Consider the following 25,213-nt stretch of genomic DNA (forward strand, 5'->3'; position numbering starts at 1 on the left):
AAGATGAAGATGTCGTCCTCACCATGAAGGAGTTATTTCTCATGTCGCGTGTAATGAATCTCTCCTGCAGTATTGCTAATGCCGATTCCAGTGTCGGTAATGAGACGAGAATTAGCGTTATGGAAGATGAGTCTATGAGGAACGTGTTCAGCTGCCGACTCCGAGGAGGAAACTGCTTGTTGTCTGTGGCCTAAATATATAGGTTTTATTAGTAGATGTCAGGGGAGAAAACTAAACCCTGTAAGATAATAAATCTCCTCATATGTTTCCCTTATTATCTCCAGTAATTGTATTATTACACAGGATTCTTATGATGTTACATCGGATCATCTTCTTCTCATTCAGGTCTCTACAATATCGGATCCTCTCAGTGAAGATCTTCTACAAAAGAGAATTTTCCTGCTTTACCCATCAAGGATGTATATGGACAGAGACAAGATGGCGGAGAGGATATTACACCTCACCCTAGAGATCCTCCTCCGTCTCACTGGAGAGGTGAGAGATTCTGATGATGTCACATTACATCATTCTTATCTATGGGAATAACAGATGGACAGAACTGGAGAGGTGAGGACTCTGGAAATGTCTGTAGTGAGAGTTATTAATGTGTCTCTCCATTACCAGGATTACACAGTGGTGAAGAAGACCTCTAGTGATCGCTGTCAGGACCCTGTGTCTGAGGGATGGGGAAGACCCCTGAGCCAAATCACGGGGCCTCCACCTCACCCCCTGATCCATGAGGACATCAATGACCAGAAGATCCTAGAACTCATCTACAAGATGATTGAGCTGCTAACTGGAGAGGTGACATTGCTGGGAATGCTGGGACATTATTACTATTTATTTATAAAGCACCATTGGTTCCATGGTGCTGTACATGAGAAGGGGTTACATAGAATTACAGATATCACCGACAGTAAACAAACTAACAATGACAGACTGATACAGAGGGGAGAGAGGACCCTGCCCTTTCGGGCTTACATGCTACAGGATGGTGGGGAAGGAGACAGTAGGTTGGGGGGTTGCAGCAGTTCCGGTGTTGGTTGAGGTGATATCTGCGGTAGTGGTTAAGAGGTAGTGGAGTCATTGCAGGCTGTAGGCTTTTTTGAAGAGGTGGGTTTTCAGGTTCCGTCTGAAGGATCCGAGTGTGGTTGATAGCCGGACGTGTTGGGGCAAAGAATTCCAGCGAATAGGGACACTTCGGGAGAAGTCTTGGAGGCGGTTGGGCGAGGAGCGAATAAGTGTGGAGGAGAGAAGGAGGTCTTGGGAGGACCAGAGATTACGTGAGGGAAGGTATCAGGAGATTAGTTCAGAGACATATGGGGGAGACAGGTTATAGATGGCCTTGTAGGTCAGTATTAGTAAATTGAATTGGATACGCTGAGGGAATGGGAGCCAGTGAAGAGATTTGCAGAGGGGAGAAGCAGAGGAGTAGCGAGGAGAGAGATGAATTAGTCAGGCGGCAGAGTTAAGGATGGACTTGGGAGATGCAAGGGTGTTAGCAGGGAAGCCACAGAAAAGGATGTTGCAATAGTCGAGGTGGGAGATGATGAGGGCATGCACAAGTAGTTTAGTAGATTGAGAGTTGAGGAAGGGACAGATTCTGGAAATATTTTTGAGCTGGAGGCGGCAGGAGGTGGAGAGAGCTTGGATGTGCGGTTTGAAGGACAGGGCAGAGTCAAGGGTTACTCCCAGGCAGTGGACCTTGGGTAGGGGGGAAAGCGTGATGTCAATTGTTATAGAAATGTCGGGTAAGGAAGATCTGTGAGATGGGGGAAAGATGATGAGTTCAGATTTGTCCACATTGAGTTTGAGGAAGCGAGAGGAGAAGAAGGAGGATATGGCTGATAGACACTCTGGGATTCTGGAGAGCAGAGAGGTGACGTCTGGGCCAGAGAGGTAGATCTGAGTATCATCGGCATAAAGGTGGTACTGGAATCCATGGGACTCCATGTTGCCCCAGGCCAAGTGTATAGATTGGGAAGAGTAGGGGTCCTAGAACAGAGCCTTGGGGAACTCCAACAGAGAGAGGGTGGGATGAGGAGGTAGTGTGGGAGTGGGAGACGCTGAATGTGCGGTTGGAAAGGTATGAGGAAATCCAGGATAGGGCAAGATCTTTGATGCCGAAGGAGGAGAGGATGTGTAGTAGGAGGCAGTGGTCAACTGTGTTGAAAGCAGAGGACAGGTCTAGAAGGAGGAGTATAGAGTGTTGTCCCATAGATTTGGCTGTAAGTAGGTAATTGGTAATTCTGGTCAGGGCTGTCTCAGTGGAATGATGGGGGCGGAAGCCAGATTGTAGATTGTCAAAGAGCAAGTTAGATGAGAGGTGGGAGGAAAGGTGAGCGTGGACATGCTGCTCCAGGAGTTTAGAAGCGAATGGGAGCAGCGATATTGGGCGATAGCTAGATGTGGCTATTGGGTCGAGGGTCGGCTTTTTAAGGATAGGCGTGATTGTGGCATGTTTGAAAGCAGAAGGGAAGGTACCAGAAGTAAATGATAGGTTGAAGAGGTGGTTTAGGGATGGAATAAGAGTGGTGGCGAGGTTGTGGAGGAGGTGAGATGGCATAGGATCAAGTGCACAAGTGGTGAGGTGTGATTTGGAGAGATGAGCAAGCTCCCCTTCAGTGATGTTATATAGGGAGGTTATGGGGTTTGGGCTTTGGTCTGGTGTGTAAAGGGGTTGTGGTGGTTGAGCAATAAAGACATGCCATGTTTGGGCCATCTTGTTTTTGAAGTGTGCGCAAAGTCCTCGGCAGAGATGAGGGAGGTTGGAGGGGGCAGTGGTGGGTGGAGGAGGGAGTTAAAAGTACTGAACAACTGTTTGGGGTTGTGGGATAAGGAAGATACAAGGGATGTAAAGTAGGCCTGTTTAGCAGAGGTGAGGGCAGATTTGAATGCAAGTGTTGCTTGTTTGAGTGCAGTGAAGTCGTCTTGCGAATGCGTTTTCTTCCAGCGCCGTTCTGCAATTCTGAATGCTTGCCGACGCTTTTTAGTGGTGTTATTGTGTCAGGGTTGTCTATTGATTCGTCGCACTCTGTTATGCATGACAGGGGCGACCGAGTCGATGGCTGATGCAAGAGTGGCATTGTAGAAACTAGTGGCAGTGTCTGTGTCGTGGAGTGAAGATATGGAGGACAGTGGTAGAATAGAGTAAGAGAGTTTGTGAGTGTCTAGATGTGTGAGGTTTCTGTGGGGGTGCGCATGCTGCTGGACATGGGTGACAGGTGAGGAGGACAGGGATGAGAAAGTGCGTAGATGGTGGTCAGATAGAGGGGAGGTGGTGAAGTTAGAAAGACAGCAGAGGCGGGTGAAAACCAGGTCTAATGTATGTCCGTCTGTGTGGGTGGCTGAGGAGGACCACAGAGTAAGTCCAAAGGATGATGTAAGGGACAGGAGTTTGGAGGCTGCTGAATGGTGGTTGTCAATGGGGATGTTGAAGTCACCCATGATGATGGTGGGAATGTCAGCAGAGAGAAAGTGAAGGAACCAGGTGGAGAATTGGTCAATGAAGGCAGTGGTCGGACCTGGAGGTCGGTATAGGACGGCCACTTGGAGGTTGGAGGGAGAGTAGATGCGGACAGAGTGGACTTCAAAAGAGGGGAGGATAAGGGAGGGTAGAGGTTGGATTGGGTTGAAGCTGCAATTGGAAGAAAGGAGAAGGCCCACTCCCCCGTCATGTCTGTTGCCAGGGCGAGGAGTGTAGGTGAAGTGGAGGCCGCCGTAACCTAGCACAGCAGGGGAGGCAGTGTCCGAGGGTGTCAGCCATGTTTCGGTGAGGCCAAGGAAGGAAAAATTACGAGAGGTAAAGAGGTCGTGAATCACATGGAGTTTATTGCAGATGGAGCTGGCATTCCAGAGTGATCCAAAGAGTGGGAGCAGGGTGGTGGGTGTCAAGGGCATGGATTTGAGGTGGGAAAGATTTCTGGTGTTTGTGTTGATTTGGGAACGATAGAAGGGGGTAATAATGGGAGGTATGGGCTGTGGGGGTCCAGGGTTGAGAGATATATCGTCAGCAGTGAGGAGAAGCAGAGAGAGGGAGAGCATGTGGGAGAAGGAGGGTGGGTGGCTTGTTTTGTATTTTATTAGGAGAGCTCTGAGGTCAAGGAGCAGGTCAGCAGAGGAGGTCAGGTGGGGAGGCAAGAGGGAAGGAGAGATTATTATTTGGTTAGCGGGTGATGGGGTTTGCGGATAGCGAAGGAGAGTGAGGAGTAGTGGAGCCAAAACTGTTAGTGCGTATGTCAGCATGGTGAGAGTAATATAGAAGGCAAAAGAAATTTAGTACATCTAAATGCAGCAGTTAGTCATACCTTCTGGTCACTTCAGGCTCATTTCAGATGTTATCCTTAGAAAACATCCTTGCAATGACAGACCGAGGTCAGACAGACCTCTTAGTCTGAATTTATACTAACTTAACAGCACATGAAAGGGCCCAGGTGTGATCAGAAAGGGAGGAGCAGTAGGGAGACTGGATGCAGACACAGGAGATGATTAATTAAAGTCACAAGAGCAAATGCAAAGGGAGATAGTATTGCAGCCAGAACACATACCAGTGATAGCAGACAGATACAGGGGTGATTGGGGTTCAGGAAAGCTGGGTGATGATGGTATTGCAGCCTGAACACATACCAGTGATAGCAGACAGATACAGGGGTGATTGGGGTTCAGGAAAGATGGATGATGATGGTATTGCAGCCGGGATACATACCATTGATATCAGACAGATACAGGGGTGATGATGGTATTGCAGCCGGGATACATACCATTGATAGCAGACAGATACAGGGGTGATTGTGGTTCAGGAAAGATGGGTGATGATGTTATTGCAGCCAGAACACATACCTGTGGATGAAGCAGATCAATTGTCAGAGTGATAGTAATAGTGAAGCATAGTAATAATAATAATGAAGCATCTAGAGCAAGGGAGTCATTTTCAGGCATATTTCAGATGTTATCCTTAGAACGACATCCTTGGAATGACAGACTGACATTATACAGTAACACTATGAAGGGATCGGGTGATGACGGTATCATTGTATGTGTCAGGTTCCTATAAGGTGTCACGATGTCGCTGTCTATTTCTCCATGGAGGAGTGGGAGTATATAGAAGGACACAGAGATCTATACAAGGACGTCATAATGGAGGTTCCCCAGCCCCTCACATCTCCAGGTAATAGACAGGACTAAATACACACCGCATATAATATATGTAGAGAATGAATTCAGTCCCTGTATGTGTTTCCTCCAGATCTATCCAGTAAGAGGACAACACCAGAGAGATGTCCCCGTCCTCTTCTTCCACAGAACTGTAACCAAGAAGATCCCAGTGTTCCTCAGGATCATCAGGTAGATGGAGAGAAGGTGTCAGGAGATCTCCCCTATGATGTGTAGACGGCTGTGAAGGTCTTGTGCTCAGTCTTGTTTTATCCACCAGTATTATATGTTTTATACTTGTGTGATGAGAACGGTAGAGATGGCAGGATTAGAGCTGACACCAGTGACCGGAGGTAAACTTTTTACCTCCAATCACAGCTGAGCGGTTATGCTGTGTTCTGACAACGTGGGAACCACGGCTCTGTGACCGGCGGGGATGATTTTACCGCCAATCAGAAGCGCTACACCGGTGTTTACCGCACCTTCACACAGCTTGGGAAACACCGGCTTTTGTGCTGTGCATGATCGGCTATATTCTGCTATTAAATCAGCAAAAGTGTTGTGCCTGCCATCTGATGTATATACTTCTCATCAAGTTCTTGTTAAGTGAAGGAAAGTCTATTTTTTAACTTTGGTCTCCCTCATTCATCTCCATACTATCTGGTCTGGGCCTACAACGACAGCATGCAATCTCCGGAGTCGGGAGATATGACTCTGCTATAATGTGTGTGTATATATATATATATATATATATATATATATATAATTATACTATACTAGATGGTGGCCCGATTCTAACGCATCGGGTATTCTAGAATATGTATGTAGTTTATTTATGAAGATTTAAGAATAATGCAATGAATGTTCGGGCGGTGTAGAAAATTGCTTTGGAAAGGCTTCTGGAATCGACTTTGGGATTGCCCCTTGCAGACCTGGGGGGCTGGACCCTCATCTGACCTTGTTTTCCCTGGGCACACCGCTGGTGAAGGTTCCCTCTCTGCCTGCTGCACGCGCCATCTTCTTCCTTTGTGGTGACGTCACCGCTACCCGATGTTCGGCCGGTGTGGAGATTTCCTTCTGAACAGTATCTGCATCCTGCCTTATGCTTGCCCTTTGCCGAACGGGGTTTTTCGCCCTCCTCTGCTCAAGTTAAGGCAGGGCACATCGTTGGTGAAGTTCCTGTGGAGGACTGCTGCGGCGCCATCTTCCTCCACCTTCAGTGTCGTCCCCGGGCGCGACCAATCAGCGACGCGGGATTTCCGTTACAGACAGAATTAGACGAATATATATATGTACACTAGATGGTGGCCCAATTCTAACGCATCGGGTATTCTAGAATATGGCCAAATTCGCATGCGTTTTGCCACAGAAAACATGCGTTTTTCACGCGCGGAATTCAAGCGCATACCAAACGATTTGAAGCATCGCTTGGAATGTGATTGACAGGTTGGTCACACTTGTGAAGCATAGTGTTTTTGACAATTGTGATCAACTTTTTACTATTGATTGAAACCACAATTTTTTGCAAGTATTTAAATAGGCACTTCAACACATGAATCCACACTTGCGGGTAAAAAAGAATATTACTCCTTCTTATCCAAAATGAAGCGAACCACAATTATATTACAAACATGTAACTTTATTAAACAAAATAAAGACATTTAAAATTGGCTACATATTCATTGTTTCCTGATAACCTACCCCAAAAGGGGAAAAAAACAGCAGACAATTATCTCTGTTTTGTTTAATAAAGTTACATGTTTTTAATATAATTGTGGTTCGCTTCATTTTGGATAAGAAGGAGTAATATTCTTTTTTGTCCGCAAGTGTGGATTTTTACTATTGATGATGCCTATGCAGCATCAATAGTAAAAGATAGCATGTAAAAAAGAATAAAAAAAAATTAAAAAAAGGTTATTCTCACCTTCCGACGGTCCCCGGACTCTTTCTTTCCTCTCCACGCTCCCGGCATCTTCCGTTCCCAGTTATGCTTAGCGCGAATTACCGGAGATGACGTCACTCTCGAGAGCGCGATGCTTGCGAGATTGCGACGTCATCAGCGGTCTTTCTCGCAAAGCATTACTGGGAACGGAAGATGCCGGCTGCGTGGTTAGAGGCGGGAGAGCTCCGGGGGCCGTCGGAGGGTGAGTATATCACTATTTTTTGCTTTAATTCTATTTTTACAGGTTTATGGTACCCACGGTCCAGAGGAGTCTCCCGACTCCTAGCGCCGCTGATCTCCCGACGGTAGCGGTGGCGTGTGTCCTTCAAATTCCGTACTGCGCCTGCGCACTGCGCCTGTCGCTGATTGGTTGCGGCCTGCCGGCCACGACCAATCAGCGACACGGGATTTCCGTTACAGACAGACAGAGTTAGACGATTATATAAATAGAGATATATATATATATATATATATATATGTTATATATAGCTGACCCGTGGAAGCGCTGATAGGCCGTCATCAGAGTTTACTCACTCCTTTCTTCAGCCTCCCGGCCATGAAGTTTTAAACTTTTGCTACAAATAAACTACGGACTTTCAATATGGATCGGTGAGTGCTTCAGTCCTTACTTTCTTTGATGGTGAAATTATATATATAGATATATTCTGTATATATGTGTGTATGTGTATATATATGTTTGGCAGAGTCATATCTCCCGACTCTGCAGATTGCTGCTGTCATTGTATTATTACACAGGATTCTTATGATGTTACATCGGATCATCTTCTTCTCATTCAGGTCTCTACAATATCGGATCCTCTCAGTGAAGATCTTCTACAAAAGAGAACTTTCCTGATTTACCCATCAAGGATGGATATGGACAGAGACAAGATGGCGGAGAGGATGTTACACCTCACCCTAGAGATCCTCTTCCGTCTCACTGGAGAGGTGAGAGATTCTGATGACGTCACATTACATCATTCTTATCTATGGGAATAACAGATGGACAGAACTGGAGAGGTGAGGACTCTGGAAATGTCTGTAGTGAGATTTATTAATGTGTCTCTCCATAACCAGGATTACACAGTGGTGAAGAAGACCTCTAGTGATCACTGTCAGGACCCTGTGTCTGAGGGATGTGGAAGACCCCTGAACTCAATCACGGGGCCTCCACCTCACCCCCTGATCCATGAGGACATCAATGACCAGAAGATCCTAGAACTCATCTACAAGATGATTGAGCTGCTGACTGGAGAGGTGACACTGCTGGGAATGCTGGGACATTATACAGTAACACTATGAAGGGATCGGGGGATGACGGTATCATTGTATGTGTCAGGTTCCTATAAGGTGTCAGGATGTCGCTGTCTATTTCTCCATGGAGGAGTGGGAGTATTTAGGAGGACACAGAGATCTGTACAAGGACATCATAATGGAGGTTCCCCAGCCCCTCACATCACCAGGTAATAGACAGGACTAAATACACACGGCCTATAATTATCTGTATGTAGAGAATGAATTCAGTCCCTGTATGTGTTTCCTCCAGATCTATCCAGTAAGAGGACAACACCAGAGAGATGTCCCCGTCCTCTTCTTCCACAGGACTGTAACCAAGAAGATCCCAGTGCTCTTCAGGATCATCAGGTAGATGGAGAGAAGGTGTCAGGAGATCTCCCCTATGATGTGTAGACGGCTGTGAAGGTCTTGTGCTCAGTCTTGTTTTTTCCCCCAGTATTATATGTTTTATACTTGTGTAATGAGAGCGGTGGAGATGGCAGGATTAGAGCTGATCATAGATGGGACTTCTCCATCTGTCGGTGACTTTTACAATATTTGTTTCAGGGTGAAGATCTGACCCATATTAATACTACAGAGACATATGTGAGAGATGATGAGTGGTGTAAAGAGAAGATTCCCACATATGACTACCCAGGTGAGTAGTAACCACTGAATGCAGAGAAGTCACAGATTCCTCTCAGTCACCGGCTGTGGCTGCTTTATCGGTGGTGTAGTCCGGCCGTATTACCATGATCACCATTTTGCCTCTAGACCACAACATTCTCCTCCACCCAAAACTGTTCAAATGACTTTGGGCAGTGAAAGCCCTTTTCTATAGAACTTAAAACCTGGAGGATCCTCCTACCCCCTGGTATTAGTGTGAGGGTGATCCCTTAAAGAGAGATCTATATGATTACTTGTACCTAACCCAATATAGGCCGAGTGCGCGCTTAAAGAGTCACACCGAACACAGAGTTAGATGTCTACTCCTTTCTCAGCAAAGGCTTGCACACAACTGAAGTTTATTCTCAAGACAAAGAGACGGGAAATGGGTGTCACACCATCTTCTGAGTAGCCAGTGTCAGTCTATGATAGGTCCATTTCAGCTTCACTTCCATATATGGTATCCAGTATCTCAGCTTCTGCATTCCAAGGATTCCTTCCAAGGTGTTGTCTGAAGACACAGACGCCATCTTGGTACACCATATCTGAACTGACTTATATAAGGTTAGCTGCGTTGTACAGTACCATGAAAGTGAATGTAAATTGAAAAACGCTGTGCACATGCTGCAGAAAAATCTGCGTGGAAACGCTGCGGGTTCATGTCAATTCTTTGTGCGGATCTGCAGCGTTTCTGCACCCATTGACTTGCATTAAGTCGGGCATATCCGGAGCAAAACCGCAGATCTAAAAAATATCTGCGTTTTTGCTGTGGATGAAACGCTGCAGATCGGGAGGGGGGGGAAGAGTGGGGGCGGCGTGTCGGCGGAGACTGTCTGCTTGTGTATGTGTGTGGGCGGTGACTGTGTGCGTGTATGGGCCTGTGTGTGCGGGGGTCATCAGGCGGTCTGCCGGGCTGTGCGAAGGTCATTAGGCATATGTCAGGGCTGTGCGGGGGTCATTAGGCATATGTCGGGGCTGTGCGGGGGTCATCGGGCGGTCTGCTGGGCTGTGCGTGGGTCATTAGGCATATGCCGGGGCTGTGCGGGGGTCATTAGGCATATGTCGGGGCTGTGCGGGGGTCATTGGGCGGTCTGCGGGGCTGTGCGGGGGTCATTAGGCACATGCCGGGGCTGTGCGGGGGCTGTGCGGGGGTCATTAGGCATATGTCGGGGCTGTGCGGGGGTCATCGGGCGGTCTGCTGGGCTGTGCGTGGGTCATTAGGTATACGCCGTGGCTGTGTGGGGGTCATTGCGCGGTCTGCCGGGCTGTGCGGGGGTCATTAGGCATATGTCGGGGCTGTGCGGGGGTCATTGGGCGGTCTGCCGGGCTGTGCAGGGGTCATTAGGCATATGCCGGGGCTGTGCGGGGGTCATTGGGCGGTCTGCCGGGCTGTGCGGGGGTCATTAGGCATATGCCGGGGCTGTGCGGGGGTCATTGGGCGGTCTGCGGGGCTGTGCGGGGGTCATTAGGCATATGCCGGGCTGTGCGGGGGTCATTAGGCATATGTCGGGGCTGTGCGGGGGTCATTGGGCGGTCTGCTGGGCTGTGCAGGGGTCATTAGGCATATGCCGGGGCTGTGCGGGGGTCATTGGGCGGTCTGCCGGGCTGTGCGGGGGTCATTAGGCATATGCCGGGGCTGTGCGGGGGTCATTAGGCATATGCCGGGCTGTGCGGGGGTCATTAGGCATATGCCGGGGCTGTGCGGGGGTCATCGGGCGGTCTGCTGGCTGTGCGTGGGTCATTAGGCATACGCCGTGGCTGTGCGGGGGTCATTGGGCGGTCTGCCGTGCTGTGCGGGGGTCATTAGGCATATGTCGGGGCTGTGCGGGGGTCATTGGGCGGTCTGCGGGGCTGTGTGTACTACAAGTCCCATCGGGCTATGCCTGCTACACTGTCAGTGCTTATACACTTAGATTGGAAGGAAGGATCATCCCCGCGCTGCCGCAAGAAGAATTCCAGAAATTGTAGAGGTGTTAACGTGGTTTCTTCTACGTGTTTGGGGGGTTCAGGTGACCCCTTCATCAGGACATACCACAAATATTGTACCAAATCATTCTCAAACACTATCCGAAGCCAGGAAACATCTAGAAAAGATTAAATTACAAATTAATCTAATTTAAAGATAAAACCACTGCTGCCCCGAAGACACTGAGAGGTAATAATAAATCTGGGACCAAAGGAGCCAACTCTAATTCGGATCTGTCCAGTTCTCTCCCTCTTTCACTTCTTGAGTTATCCATTCATGATACCACTCCAAGCATGTTGGTACCTTCACTAACCACTATCTCATTAGGTCCTGACGACCCTGATACCTCCACTCCACCAGCCCCACCAATGACACTATTGTAGTGGATCATTCAGATGCCTCTAAATCCGGGACGGTTCCTCTTTTACCCCGGGCAATAAAAAAACTCCCAACTGAACCAATTTTTTGTACCCAAAACCGTAAAAATAAAAAGCACTACAGAGGAACTAGGGGAGGGAGAAAAAGAGGAAAAATACCACCTTAACCCCTCCATCGCTAATGAATTAACTTCTAATATTTGTAATCTTTCTGACTACAAACTCTCTGAAAGTGCGGAATCCCTCCTATCTAGAGGATTGTCCTTCTGTCTCTCCAACAAACCTAAGGATTTTAATTTATTTTTAGATTTACAAATTTTCATAAGGAAATTAAACCTTAAAAGACATTTCTTTATTAAGGAAAATAAATCCAACCCTCCAACCAACACAGAAAATACTGAAGAAACAGATGAATGTTTTCACCTGAACGTACCTGCTAAGTCTAAATTTTATCCTGTTGAGGACAAAAGCCACCATCTATCTATTATCTATCTATCTACCCTTCTATCTATCTCTCTATCTATCTATCTATCCTTCTATCTATCTATCTATTATCTATCTATCCTTCTATCTATCTCTCTATCTATCTATCCTTCTATCTATCTATCTATCTATCTATCCTATAGCTATCTATCTATTTCTCTATTTATTTATCCTTCTATCTATTTATCCTTCTATCTATTATCTATGTATCTGTGTGTTATGGAGTGTGGGTTGGACAAATGTAAATGAGGAGGTTGGACAGAAATGACATCACAAATCTTTTTTTTTTGTTAAATAAGATATCTTTATTTAGCTTACAAAAACGCATACAAATCCGCCTGAAAAACCGCAGCAAAAAGGCATCAAAGACGCAACTGAGTTTTCTCCCAAGAACTGTGGATTTTGTGCGGAAAAATCCGCGGCAAAATCTGCAACGTGTGCACGCAGCCTATATGTTGTTTGCGCACACTGCAAGACTCAGAAGTGAGAGCGGATTTTGCTGGATTGGTTTATGGAAACCTTGTTGCTTTTCAGCAGCCTTTGAGCCACTAATAGTGCGGGAACCTCTGTTTTTCCATTGACAGATGGACCTGAGTGAGGACTTGTTTTTTGTGAGATGAGAATTGGTGTTATTTTCGCCTACATAACATTGATTGGTTTCTTTATATTTGATACTAGATGTGTGCCCGATGCTATCGCATCGGGAGGGCAGTAACATCACGATGGGGGCAGCTTTGTGGTGCTGGGGGTGGCGGCCCACCCACTTCCATGCAGTCACAACTGGCAGGAAAGACTTTGTTTTGCGATCTGTGCTGGAGATGGTGTGCGGCGCTTCCAGAGGGTGGCCGCACCCAATCTCCAGCACAGGCCTCAAGTCGCAGTCTTTCCTGGTGACTGTGACTGCATGGAGGTGGGTGGGGAGGCAGCGGTGGGATCCGGCGCATGTAGTCAGACAGTGGGTCCTGGCGGGGGTCTGGCGGTGGCATCCCTCTCATTACTCCCCCCTCATTACACCCTCTCATTATACCCCCTTTATTACACCCCTCTCTTTATACCCCCTCGTTACACCCCTTTAACAGCCTCATGATCGCAGTGATGGCCGGGATCCGAGCGGTGGCCGGGATCCGAGTAGCGGTCGGGATCCCAGCGCCGGTAGGGATCACAGTGGCAGCCTGGATATAAGCGGCAGCTGGGATCCCAGAGGTATTCGGGATCACAGCTGCGTCCTGGATCTGAGCGGCATCACTTGGGTGTACCAAAATAGCGGTCGGCGTACTTCCGGTGCGGCGCAGTGGATTGTGGGATTCGGGGACATCCAGATGGAAGTGGATGACAGACAATTTAAGGCAATTATATATATACATTTGGGAGGCAGAATGAACAAACAGTTGAACACCGCACACTACTGGCTCATCCAACAAGGTTTTCAATTAGACTGTGAACTGTCATTGTCTTGGTAAATAAAGTTTTTTACATAGCTTGCCATTTTTTAAGTAGAAGTGTTGAAAAATATAAACCTCAAGGATATTTTATTTAAAAAAATTGTTTATTATGTTAGATGACTGTACCAGGAGATCAGAGGGACAGCTGACATCTTCAATTTTTAAATCTGATGATCTTGATATCCTACAAGATACACCTGAAATGAATGCCGTTACTCCAGACACATCATCATCCGTTCACAGCAAAGATCTGTCATCTGAACCTATGAAACATGTCCCATCTTCTGATTCTTTACTGACTACTAAGGAAAATCAAAGTCACAAAAGAGGCATTAAAAAACAAACTGCTCCTAAAGCAAAGAAGTCATTTTCATGTTCAGAATGTGGTAAATATTTTACACGGAAATCAGATTTTGTTACTCACCAGAGAATTCACACAGGGGAGAAGCCTTTTTCATGTTCAGAATGTGGGAAATGTTTTAATCATAAAGGGAATCTTAATGAACACCATAGAACTCACACAGGGGAGAAGCCTGTTTCATGTTCAGAATGTGGGAAATGTTTTATCAATAAATCAGTTTGTGTTAAGCACCAGAGAATCCACACAGGAGAGAAGCCTTTTTCATGTTTAGAATGTGGGAAATGTTTTGCACATAAATCACATTTTGTTACCCACCAAAGAACTCACACAGGGGAGAAGCCTTTTTCCTGTTCTGAATGTGGGAAATGTTTTGCACATAAATCACATTTTGTTACCCACCAAAGAACTCACACAGGGGAGAAGCCTTTTTCCTGTTCAGAATGTGGGAAATGTTTTAACACTAAATCAGAATGTGTTACGCACCAGAGAACTCACACAGGAGAGAAGCCTTTTTCATGTTTAGAATGTGGGAAATGTTTTAACACTAAATCAGATTGTGTTATGCACCAGAGAACTCACACAGGAGAGAAGCCTTTTTCATGTTCAGAATGTGGGAAATGTTTTATCAATAAATCAGTTTGTGTTAAGCACCAGAGAACTCACACAGGGGAGAAGCCTTTTTCATGTTCAGAATGTGGGAAATGTTTTAACCTTAAAAGGAATCTTGATGAACACCATAGAACTCACACAGGGATGAAGCCTGTTTCATGTTCAGAATGTGGGAAATGTTTTAGCAGTAAATCAGCCTGTGCTAAGCACCATAGAATCCACACAGGAGAGAAGCCTTTTTCATGTTCAGAATGTGGGAAATGTTTTATCAGTAAATCAGCTTGTGCTAAGCACCATAGAATCCACACAGGAGAGAAGCCTTTTTCATGTTCAGAATGTGGGAAATGTTTTAAACTTAAAAGGAATCTTGATGAACACCATAAAACTCACACAGGGGAGAAGCCTGTTTCATGTTCAGAATGTGGGAAATGTTTTATCAGTAAATCAGCTTGTGTTAAGCACCAGAGAACTCACACAGGAGAGAAGCCTTTTTCATGTTTAGAATGTGGGAAATGTTTTAACAGTAAATCAGATTGTGTTAAACACCAGAGAACTCACACAGGAGAGAAGCCTTTTTCATGTTTAGAATGTGGGAAATGTTTTAACCAGAAAGGGAGTCTTGATGAACACCATAGAACTCATACAGGGGAGAAGCCTTTTTCATGTTCAGAATGTGGGAAATGTTTTACAAGGAAATCAAATTGTGTTAAGCACCAGAGAACCCACATACAGGAGAAGCCTTTTTCCTGTTAATGTGGGAAATTTTTTAACCAGGAAGCGCTTCTTGATCGCCATCAGAGCAGTCACACAGAGGAGAAGCCATTTTCATTTTCTTAATGTAGGAAATATTTTACTTGGAAATCAACTGTTAATAAACATCAGAGATGTCACATAGGGGAGAAGCCTTTTTTTATATTCATAATGTTGGAATAGTTTTAACCAAAATTAAATGTTCTTAAATGGGTTGTCTCTTGTCATTCCTCATGTTTGCTGACAAAAGGATAAAACTAAACTTTATTAATTCCAAATATAAAGCTATACCCATAATTCACCCCCTGAAGATTAGTCAGAAGGTGACTAATAGAAAAAACATATACCCCACATCTCAGTATATAGGGTGAGGTGACGTATACACACTCACTCTCCAAGCCTCTCATTTCTGCGGGTTTCATCGTCCTCACCAAAGGCGACTCATCAAGAGACTATTTAATATTGACCTATATTCAAGCGAGACTAAGCGAAAAAAAAAACTATAATCATGTATCATGTTATTCAGAACAGTCAGAAAACTAGCCACATATTGGCAGATCCCAGACCTCAAACTATATACTTCGGAAGGTTATAAGCCCCTCCAGTGTCAGGAATAGATAGTATGAATTTGAATTTACCAAATGGCTGCAATGAAACAAAGAGTGAAAAATTTAAAGTGGTCTGAATACTTTCCATACCCACTGTATCAGTAAAAATAACTCCTCTTTATTAGGTAAAGTATAAAAGAATTGCGCCATTTTCCGATATCCGTCGCTTCTCCATTTTTCATGATTTCAAGTTGGGTGAAGGCTTATTTTTCATGTCAAGCTGACTTTTTTAATGGATGCCATTTTGGTGCAGATACGATCTTTTGGTCGTCCTTTACTGAATTTTAATGTTGCGGTGACCAAGAAAAGTAATTCTGGGGTTTTGACATTTTTTCTCGTTACGCCATTTAGCGATCGGGTTAATTCTTTTTTATATTGATAGATCGGGCGATTCTGAATCCGGCTATAACAAATATGTGTATGTTTGATTTTTTATTGTTTTATTTTGAAAGGGGCGAAAGGGGGGTGATTTGAACTTTTATATTTTAGTATTTTTAAAAACATTTTTTTCTACTTTTGGCATTGTGAAGACATACAGCATTGTATCTTAATTAACCAGATGACTATTTTTAGCAAACGAAAAATAATAGAATGTTATCTGTATGTTGGCTTTAAATTTAAGTGCTGATTTCTGTTTGGTCAAGAAAACAGACTTTTGCTTGTGTAAGCCGGTAATATTGACTTTTATTGTGCGCTTATCCTTGATCACTAGTGATGTTTGCTGATATGCTAATTATGCATTGTGTTATGGAGCCAGTTTGCTGACTTCTAAAGCAGAGAGGGAAAAACTATGCAAATAGTTTAAATAATCAAGTAATGCAATAATCTCATCTCCATTCTTACCCTTTATGTAAACACTGAATGAGGGACACTTGTTAAGTCTAAAAATAGGTTACATGCCTCTGTATAAAGAGACTGAGAGAGAGAAACAGCCAGAGAGATTCTGCCAAGATATCTATACATCCAAAGGACAAGAGACAGGACAGCAGCCATATTTTCACAAGGGACATGGACCTATCATTCTATAGGAAACAACCTAGGGGTTTTCAGCCTTGGTTGGAAGAATACAGATCTGCTCCATTGACCATCACTGAACCATGGATACGTTCGGAGAAGCCAGATTGTGGTCTTTGGATCAACTGGCCTTGTACCTTGTATGGACTCAATGGACTGTCATCTTCCTACACTTATTGTTACATCCTCTCTGTGTGCGGGCCACAGGTGGAGTAGTCGACCCTGGAAGATGAAGCCAGGTTGTGATCCTTGGATCAACTGGCCTTGTATGGACTGTCATCTTCCTACACTTGTTGTTACCTCCTCTCTGTGTGCGTGCCACAGGTGGGGTAGTGACCCTGGAAGGTCTGAAGTCACAGCTGCTATTATCCCGGCGGGTTAGTGGAGGGTGAGACTCTGTAATGTCCACCATCTTGGGTACTGTGCTGGGACTGTTCTTTGTGTTATCTGCCTGTTTTGTAGTTCAATAAAGCATTGCCACACTTTTATCCTCACCCTGTGTTGTCTGAGTAGCGTTTTGAACATGTTAAAAGGAGAGCGGGAGTTCAGCAGGACAATGCCTGGTCCATGTGGTTTTGGCTAGCGGGCGGCGCTCATAGCATTCCGGCAGTGCCAAGCATAGAGGTCTGCTGGAGACCTCTGGTTGTCATGCCAGCCCATCGGTGACGAGGTCACCGATGGTGGGATTTCCGGAAATCTTGCTGGAAGTGCCGCTGTCAGAGGCTGTTAGGGGCAAATGGCAGATGTTCAAAACAGCTGACATGTGCCGGAAAAGATGTGGGCTCACCCCCGGAGCCCACATCAAATGGAGGAAGTACATTTACGCCCGATGTCAGAGAGGGGATTGTTTTTACAGAGACAAAAGTAATTAATCATGTACAGTATACATACAATTACAAAAATACACAGCTTCTAATGGTAAATAGTATAGAGTTACGACAAGAAAATATAATTTGTGTAAACCATGTGTAGATATAAAAATTCAGGCAAATGTATATATCACCTGGAGGCTGTGCTGGGCTGCATGCTCTTATCATCTCCCACGTCGACTACTGCAACCTCCTACTCTCTGGCTCCCCTCTAGCACTCTGGCTCCGCTCCAGTCCATCCTACACTCTGCTGCCCGACTAATCCACCTGTCTCCCCGCTATTCCCCAGCCCCCCCCTATGCCAGGCCCTTCACTGGCTTCCTATTGCCCAGAGGCTCCAATTCAAAACCCTACCCATGACATACAAAGCCATCCACAACCTGTCTCCTCCATACATCTGTGACATGGTCTCTAGGTACCTACCCGCATGCAACCTTCCATCATCTCAAGATCTCCTTCTCTACTCCCCCCTTATCTCTTCTTCCCACAACCGCATACAAGACTTCTCCCGTGCTTCCCCCATACTCTGGAACTCTCTGCCTGTAAAAAATGCGTATTCTTGTAAAATACTTAGGACTAGTTACCAGATGAAAATGTAGTGGTTTATGTGAATTCTTCCATCAAAGAAGATTATTACAGAAAAACATAAAAATAGGTGAAAGATTGTCCATTAGTTCATAGCATGTATTCTTTCTCTGGGATCTCACATGGCAAATGGCGTCTGTCTCTCTTAGGCTTCTTACGTAGTAAAGTTGCATCTCAGCTGTCTGTCCATTCAATGCTATGTCCGTGCAGAGATGACATCTTCGCGTCTGTGTCTCATGATGGGGAGGGAGCAACAGCGACCTCTAGAGTAAACCCCCACCTTAAATATACATCTTTCAAAGCATGTGATCTCCACATATGGAGTTGTCTTTAACATGAGCTAAACTTAAATATGTAGTGGAGTTGACATTTAACATGAGCTAAACATGCTAAAATAACACATGCAGTGTCAGCGGAAGGCACTGTTCAGCACAGAACTGAGTGTAATAAGAAATTAACGGATTATTAATATTTAACAATTCCCCCTTTTGAGGGAGACAGACATTAATTGGAACCCTCAAAATATAATGAGATCTTCTTTCTTCTTTTCTTCTTCTTTGATAAAATAGTTTAATATCAATAATAATAATATCAGATTATTGTTATACGTACTCGATGACATAATTGATGTGAATTCATGTTATGGTAAGCCGTGAACAATATTCATATAAAATATGTATAATTATACTTCCCTAAACCTAAATTGAAGCATCTCAGGTTCAGTCATCATCATCTGATGTCATCCGGTCTTCATTTTGATGTCTTCTTGGTTCTTTTAAAAAACACAGTTTTTCGATAGCATATAGATGTTGTAGAAATCGTGTTGTGTCAAGTCAAAGTCCATAAATTCAAATGTTGATAACAAAGTCTATAGATGAAATGCAGCTTTAATATCTGTGCAGTGTCACCTTTAAAAACCTGGGCTTACATTGGCTCGCGTTGGATATTCTGGAATCCTCCATCGGTACTGGTCTTTGAACAGCTGTGATGTCTTTGGTCAGCAAAGCAAGGGTTAAAATGACTCTTCCTTGCTAAACATAGCACCATAACCAGTCCTCAGTCCCAGTGGCGGATCTTAATAGGGGCGGATGGGGCGGTCGCCCCGGGCCCAAGGTTTTTTGGGGGCCCAGGGAGCAGGGGCGGGCTGGGCCGGGTGGCAGAGGGGCAAATGCCCCCCCCCCGGGCCACTCCCCCAGCACCTGTACAGGGCCGGCCGTGCCCTGTGCTGTGACGCCGCCGGCAGCAGACAGCCGCCCGCGTCACAGTCTATGGGGCCGGCCGGGTCCGGGAGCTGTGCACGGCCGTCGCAGTCATCTTCGGCTGCTCAGCTCCGGCTCCCTCCGGCTGCACTTCCGGGTCAGATGTCGGGCATGTGCAATGACGTCATCGTGCACGCCCGACATGTCCCGGAGGATGCTGAAAGCAGAGGCGCTGCTGGGGAGCGAGCCGGCTGTGAGGTAAGTATGGGGAACTTTTTTATTTATAAAATGAATTAAATGGGGGAGGGGGTGAGTGGGGGCTGTACACAATGAAGGGGGGGTGACTGGGGCCTGTATCTGATGAAGGGGGGGTGACTGGGGCCTGTATATGAAGGGGGGTGACTGGGGCCTGTATCTGATGAAGGGGGGGGTGACTGGGGGCTGTATATGATGAAGGGGGGTGACTGGGGGCTGTATATGATGAAGGGGGGGTGACGGGGCTGTATATGATGAAGGGGGGTGACTGGGGGCTGTATCTGATGAAGGGGGGTGACTGGGGGCTGTATCTGATGAAGGGGGGTGACTGGGGCCTGTATCTGATGAAGGGGGGTGACTGGGGGCTGTATATGATGAAGGGGGGTGACTGGGGGCTGTATATGATGAAGGGGGGTGACTGGGGGCTGTATATGATGAAGGGGGGTGACTGGGGGCTGTATATGATGAAGGGGGTGACTGGGGGCTGTATCTGATGAAGGGGGGTGACTGGGGCCTGTATATGATGAAGGGGGGGTGACTGGGGCTGTATATGATGAAGGGGGGTGACTGGGGGCTGTATATGATGAAGGGGGGTGACTGGGGGCTGTATATGATGAAGGGGGGTGACTGGGGGCTGTATATGATGAAGGGGGGTGACTGGAGCTGTATATGATGAAGGGGGTGACTGGGGGCTGTACGTGATGAAGGGGGTGAGTGGGGCTACACAGGATGAAGGGGGTTGAGTGGGGCTAGACATGATGAAGGGGGTGAGTGGGGTTGTACATGATGAAGGGGGTGAGTGGGGGCTTCACATGATGAAGGGGGTGAGTGGGGCTGTACAGGATGAAGGGGGGGTGACTGGGGTTGTACGGGATGAAGGGGGTGAATGGGGGCTTCACATGATGAAGGGGGTGAGTGGGGCTTCACAGGAAGAAGGGGGGATGAGTGGGGGCTTCACATGATGAAGGGGGGTGAGTGGGGCTGCACATGATGAAGGGGGGGTGAGTGGGGCTGCATATGATGAAGGGGGGTGAGTGGGGCTGAACATGATTAAGTGGGGGATAAGTGGGGCTGCACTTGATGAAGTGGGGGATAAGGGGGACTGCACATGATGAATTAAGGGGTAAGTGGGACTGCACATGATGAATTAAGGGGTAAGTGTGACTGCACATGATGAATTAAGGGGTAAGTGGGACTGCACATGATGAATTGGGGGTAAGGGGAACTGCACATGATGAATTAAGGGGTAAGTGGGACTGCACATGATGAATTGGGGGTAAGGGGGACTGCACATGATGAATTGGGGGTAAGGGGCACTGCACATGAAGTGGGGGTAAGGGGGACTGCACATGAAGTGGGGGTAAAATTAGCTGCACATGATGATGGGGGAGTGGGGCTGCACATGAAGTTGGGGGGGAAGGGGACTGCACATGATGAAATGGAAGGGGGGATAAGGGGCTGCAAATGATGAAGCGGCACTGCAGATGAAGTGAGTGGGTGATAGGGGACTGCAATGGATGAAGTAAGGGGACTTCAAATTAAAGTGGGGACATTAAAGTGGATCCCCTATGGCCAGGATCACGTTGGGCGATTTTGTGCGTATTGGCCATAGGCCTACAGCTTATGTGCAACGTCTTTTTAGGCCGTGTCCACACGTGGTGGAATGGTGGCGGGTTTTCCGTATGGACCCGCAGCAAACCAAGTGCTGCGGTCCGTACGGCTGTCAATTCCTGCACGGGGACCGCAGCGCTCAGGTGGGAAGGGGGGTACAGGGGCCCAGGTTTTATGAACAGCCCCGGGCCCATAGTCCACTTAATCCGCCACTGCTCAGTCCTAATGCACAGGACATATGTCAGGGTTGTAGCTTCCTGACAATTACCTTATTGTTCACCAGCCTTCATTGAAGCTTTTCAGGTGGAACTTGGTAAGAACGTGATAACACCGTTCATCTCAGCATCATAGGATTATCGTCCTCTAGTTGTCAGGTTAGATACTTAATTGTGACTGTCAGTGGTGGATACTGCACTTGTGGCTGTCAGTGGTGAATACTGCACTTGTGACTGTCGGTGGTGGATACTGCACTTGTGGCTGTCGGTGGTGGATACTGCACTTGTGACTGTCGGTGGTGGATACTGCACTTGTGACTGTCGGTGGTGGATACTGCACTTGTGACTGTCGGTGGTGGATACTGCACTTGTGACTGTCGGTGGTGAATACTGCACTTGTGGCCGTCGGTGGTGGATACTGCACTTGTGGCCGTCGGTGGTGGATACTGCACTTGTGGCCGTCGGTGGTGGATACTGCACTTGTGGCCGTCGGTGGTGGATACTGCACTTGTGGCCGTCGGTGGTGGATACTGCACTTGTGGCCGTCGGTGGTGGATACTGCACTCGTGGCCGTCGGTGGTGGATACTGCACTCGTGGCCGTCGGTGGTGGATACTGCACTCGTGACCGTCTGTGGTGGATACTGCACTCGTGACCGTCTGTGGTGGATACTGCACTCGTGGCCGTCGGTGGTGGATGCTGCACTTGTGGCCGTCGGTGGTGGATACTGCACTCGTGACTGTCAGTGGTGGATACTGCACTCGTGACCGTCTGTGGTGGATACTGCACTTGTGGCCGTCGGTGGTGGATACTGCACTTGTGACTGTCGGTGGTGGATACTGCACTTGTGACTGTCAGTGGTGGATACTGCACTTGTAATTGACACAGTCTATTACTCAGAAATCATAGCTTTGTTACCTTCTGGGACTTCTGGATCGCGGTGTTTTTCTTCTTGCTACTGGTAAGAATCAATTGAATTTAGAAATATGAAAAGTCTTTATTAACATAATTTCAGTTCTTGCTTGAAGTCTTCATTCCCTATTCTATACCAAACCTGGTAATTTTCCTAACCTATAATATCACAGCGTACCATAGCAATCAGTAACATCCATATAATTATTATCAGAATTTGTACCATATATGGATTTCAAAAACAATAATAAACCAATAATAAGTGATGATACATTATTATCCATATTCTTCATGTGTTAGAACATTTTTATGTCATAGGTGTAATTACCTTTTTCAACCCATAGGTGTCAATGTGTTTTATGTAACCAGTGTTTTCATCTTTATTATTCAACTTTATTAATAGAATATATTTATTATACTAATAATATGTGGGAATGTATAGCCATGAACCAAAATAAGAATATATAAATGAATGAATGAATAAAAGAATTGTTGCATAGAATTCAGAACTGAAACATTTTCCTTTGTAATAGAACCATATCATCGCTATATTTAATGAAGCAATATTCTATACTAGACATTACTTTATTAAATATTGATGGTTTTTTTCTTGATTGACAGAAAAAATAAAAATTTAGGAATTCAAATAAAAATAGAATAATAAAATTGAAAATGAAAAACAAGAATAAAAATAAGGCCTTTATATTGATACCAAATGCAGAGTAGTTATGTCCTCAGTAACATATACTCTTAATATTTCCATGATCTCGATTATTTCATAATTGTCATAAACTTGTTACCAAAATATCCAAATTATGCAACTTTGCATGTAATACTCTTCTCAGTGTAAATAAATGACTCTTTATAATACTTAATGTTATTATACCCAATACTTATACCATTGTACCTTATTAATATTTCTTTTTTATTAAAATGTGTGAAGAAGAGGTATTAATCTAATGTGATGATGAAGTCAGGATCAAAAACATATTTCCCCCTTAATACCAAAAAATATTGTTTTATGAAATAATTCATTTATCAAACCAAAATGAAAAATAATTAATTTATAAATTATGTGAATTTATACTTGCTTATACCATTATTTGTCTGAAGATGTGTAACCATTAAAATTAATTTGAATATCATAAAATTATCCTTTGGAAAAATTAATTTAAATGTAGATTTTCTTAAACCATTTTGATGTGCGATTGCACCTATCCACAATTAACTAAATCAAGAAATAATTACTAAAGAAATCTAGAAATATATGCTGTGTAGATAATATTTCATTATATCTTAATATTCTAAGAATTTAACTGATCTGCATATTTCTCCTAAAGACAAAGTTTTTCCTCATACAGAACCTCGAGGCGTCTCATACATCAAATGTATCACATTACTCCTAAGCAGCTGCTCATACACGCATCATCTGTCACTCAGACTGTGTCACATATAAGTTCACACCACAGATTTCACATACGAAGGTGTATTTTAACCCAAATTATCCTAATTATCAATGCGCATTGTAAACTATTACATTTAGTATCTTAATATTTCTTGGTAAATTCCCCAAATACACATGACATAAATATATGTTGTATAGCTATACTTGAAACTTTAGGCCTAGGAAAAAAAATTCCTTTGATATGCAAAAGTTGAGACTCCTTAAAAATTCTTTTTCTAAAGAACAAGGACATGGTATACTGGTATACTTATTATTAGAACAAAGTTCAAATTTCACATGTTGTAGTTGTCATTCATGCCATGCAGTAAAGGCATACACACAGAACACATTTAAAATTGTTAGTTATATGAATATTATTTAAGTGTTAAATATATAAAATCATGCAATTATTATAACTTCCTGTGTAAATAAAGGCATAAATCCTTGTAAGAGAATTTTTCGCGATTAAGTCCTGCTTTAAAATGAAAATTCTAAGGAAAAATAAAAGAGAAGGTTAATATATTCATAATTCTAAATATTACTGGAGTAGATTTTAATTTTCACTACAAAATACAGTTCTACAAATTCAAATAAAGAATCTTTTTGTGACGCAATAACACGAGATGCAGGATTTAAAAACCAAAATTTGGTTACAAAAGTCTTTATGAGGGACTGTGTCTTGACATTCTCACTCAGCATTCTATACAGGCGTTCATATATGGACATGAATGTGTAGGTACATTCCTTCCGACCAATCCTTAATTTTTGAAGAATATCAATATCTGGATAATTTTCATTTGATGCACAAAAAAATCAGAATTTTTAATCTGTCTTTATCATTTAAGTTCTCATGTGTTTCACCAGATAACTTTAAAGTCAATCTCCTAGCAAAATTTACAGGGATCCACATTTTGAACAACTGATTCTTCTCTTCGTTAGTTAAATCAAATTTCTCAGCACAGCTTTCAAAAACCTCAGAGTTTCTACAAACATGGATTTTGTTATCACATGCAGGAATGATTTTGCATATTTTTAACACATTTTTCCTTACTTTACTTCAGAGTTGGGCCTCTGAGTGGTCTATTCTTAGTGGTCCGTCTTTCCCTTGTACGTCCTCTACATCAAATCTGAAGTCTCCTCCTACTTCTCCATCTTGTTCCACGTCTGCAAGGTCACCTTGAATGGCTGCTACAGACACTTGATTACAGTCTTGTTCAATCTCCCTAACTTTACAGCCAATCTCGGGAACATCACTATTTTCCTTCACACAGCAATCATCTTTGGATTTCTCTGACACCGACCTATGAAATATACCATTTGTAGAATATTTTTTAATCTCTTTCTCTATTGAAAAGCTTAGTATCTATCTTTAGATTTTCCACTTCACATTCTGCATATAAGCTGAGCCATAATACTTCTGAATTAGACTCATCTACAGACTTAAATTTCAATTTACTCTGCTTAGAATAACAAGTAATGA

General features: G+C 44.6%; 1 protein-coding gene across 1 annotated transcript; it reads left to right on the forward strand.

The window, feature by feature from the left end:
• Positions 1 to 582: 582 nt before the first annotated feature.
• LOC141047176 (uncharacterized) lies at positions 583 to 17,138 on the forward strand. The gene is made up of 7 exons (XM_073542131.1): positions 583 to 804; positions 5,044 to 5,167; positions 5,246 to 5,343; positions 7,892 to 8,041; positions 8,618 to 8,737; positions 8,936 to 9,026; positions 13,419 to 17,138. Exons 1-7 carry the CDS (start codon positions 583 to 585, stop codon positions 15,023 to 15,025), a joined length of 2,412 nt encoding a protein of 803 aa, XP_073398232.1. The 3' UTR covers positions 15,026 to 17,138.
• Positions 17,139 to 25,213: the final 8,075 nt, after the last annotated feature.

The sequence above is a fragment of the Dendrobates tinctorius genome, unplaced genomic scaffold (genome assembly GCF_039654945.1).
Source record: "Dendrobates tinctorius isolate UK_male_01 unplaced genomic scaffold, ASM3965494v1 ptg000126l, whole genome shotgun sequence".
Lineage (NCBI taxonomy): Eukaryota > Metazoa > Chordata > Amphibia > Anura > Dendrobatidae > Dendrobates > Dendrobates tinctorius.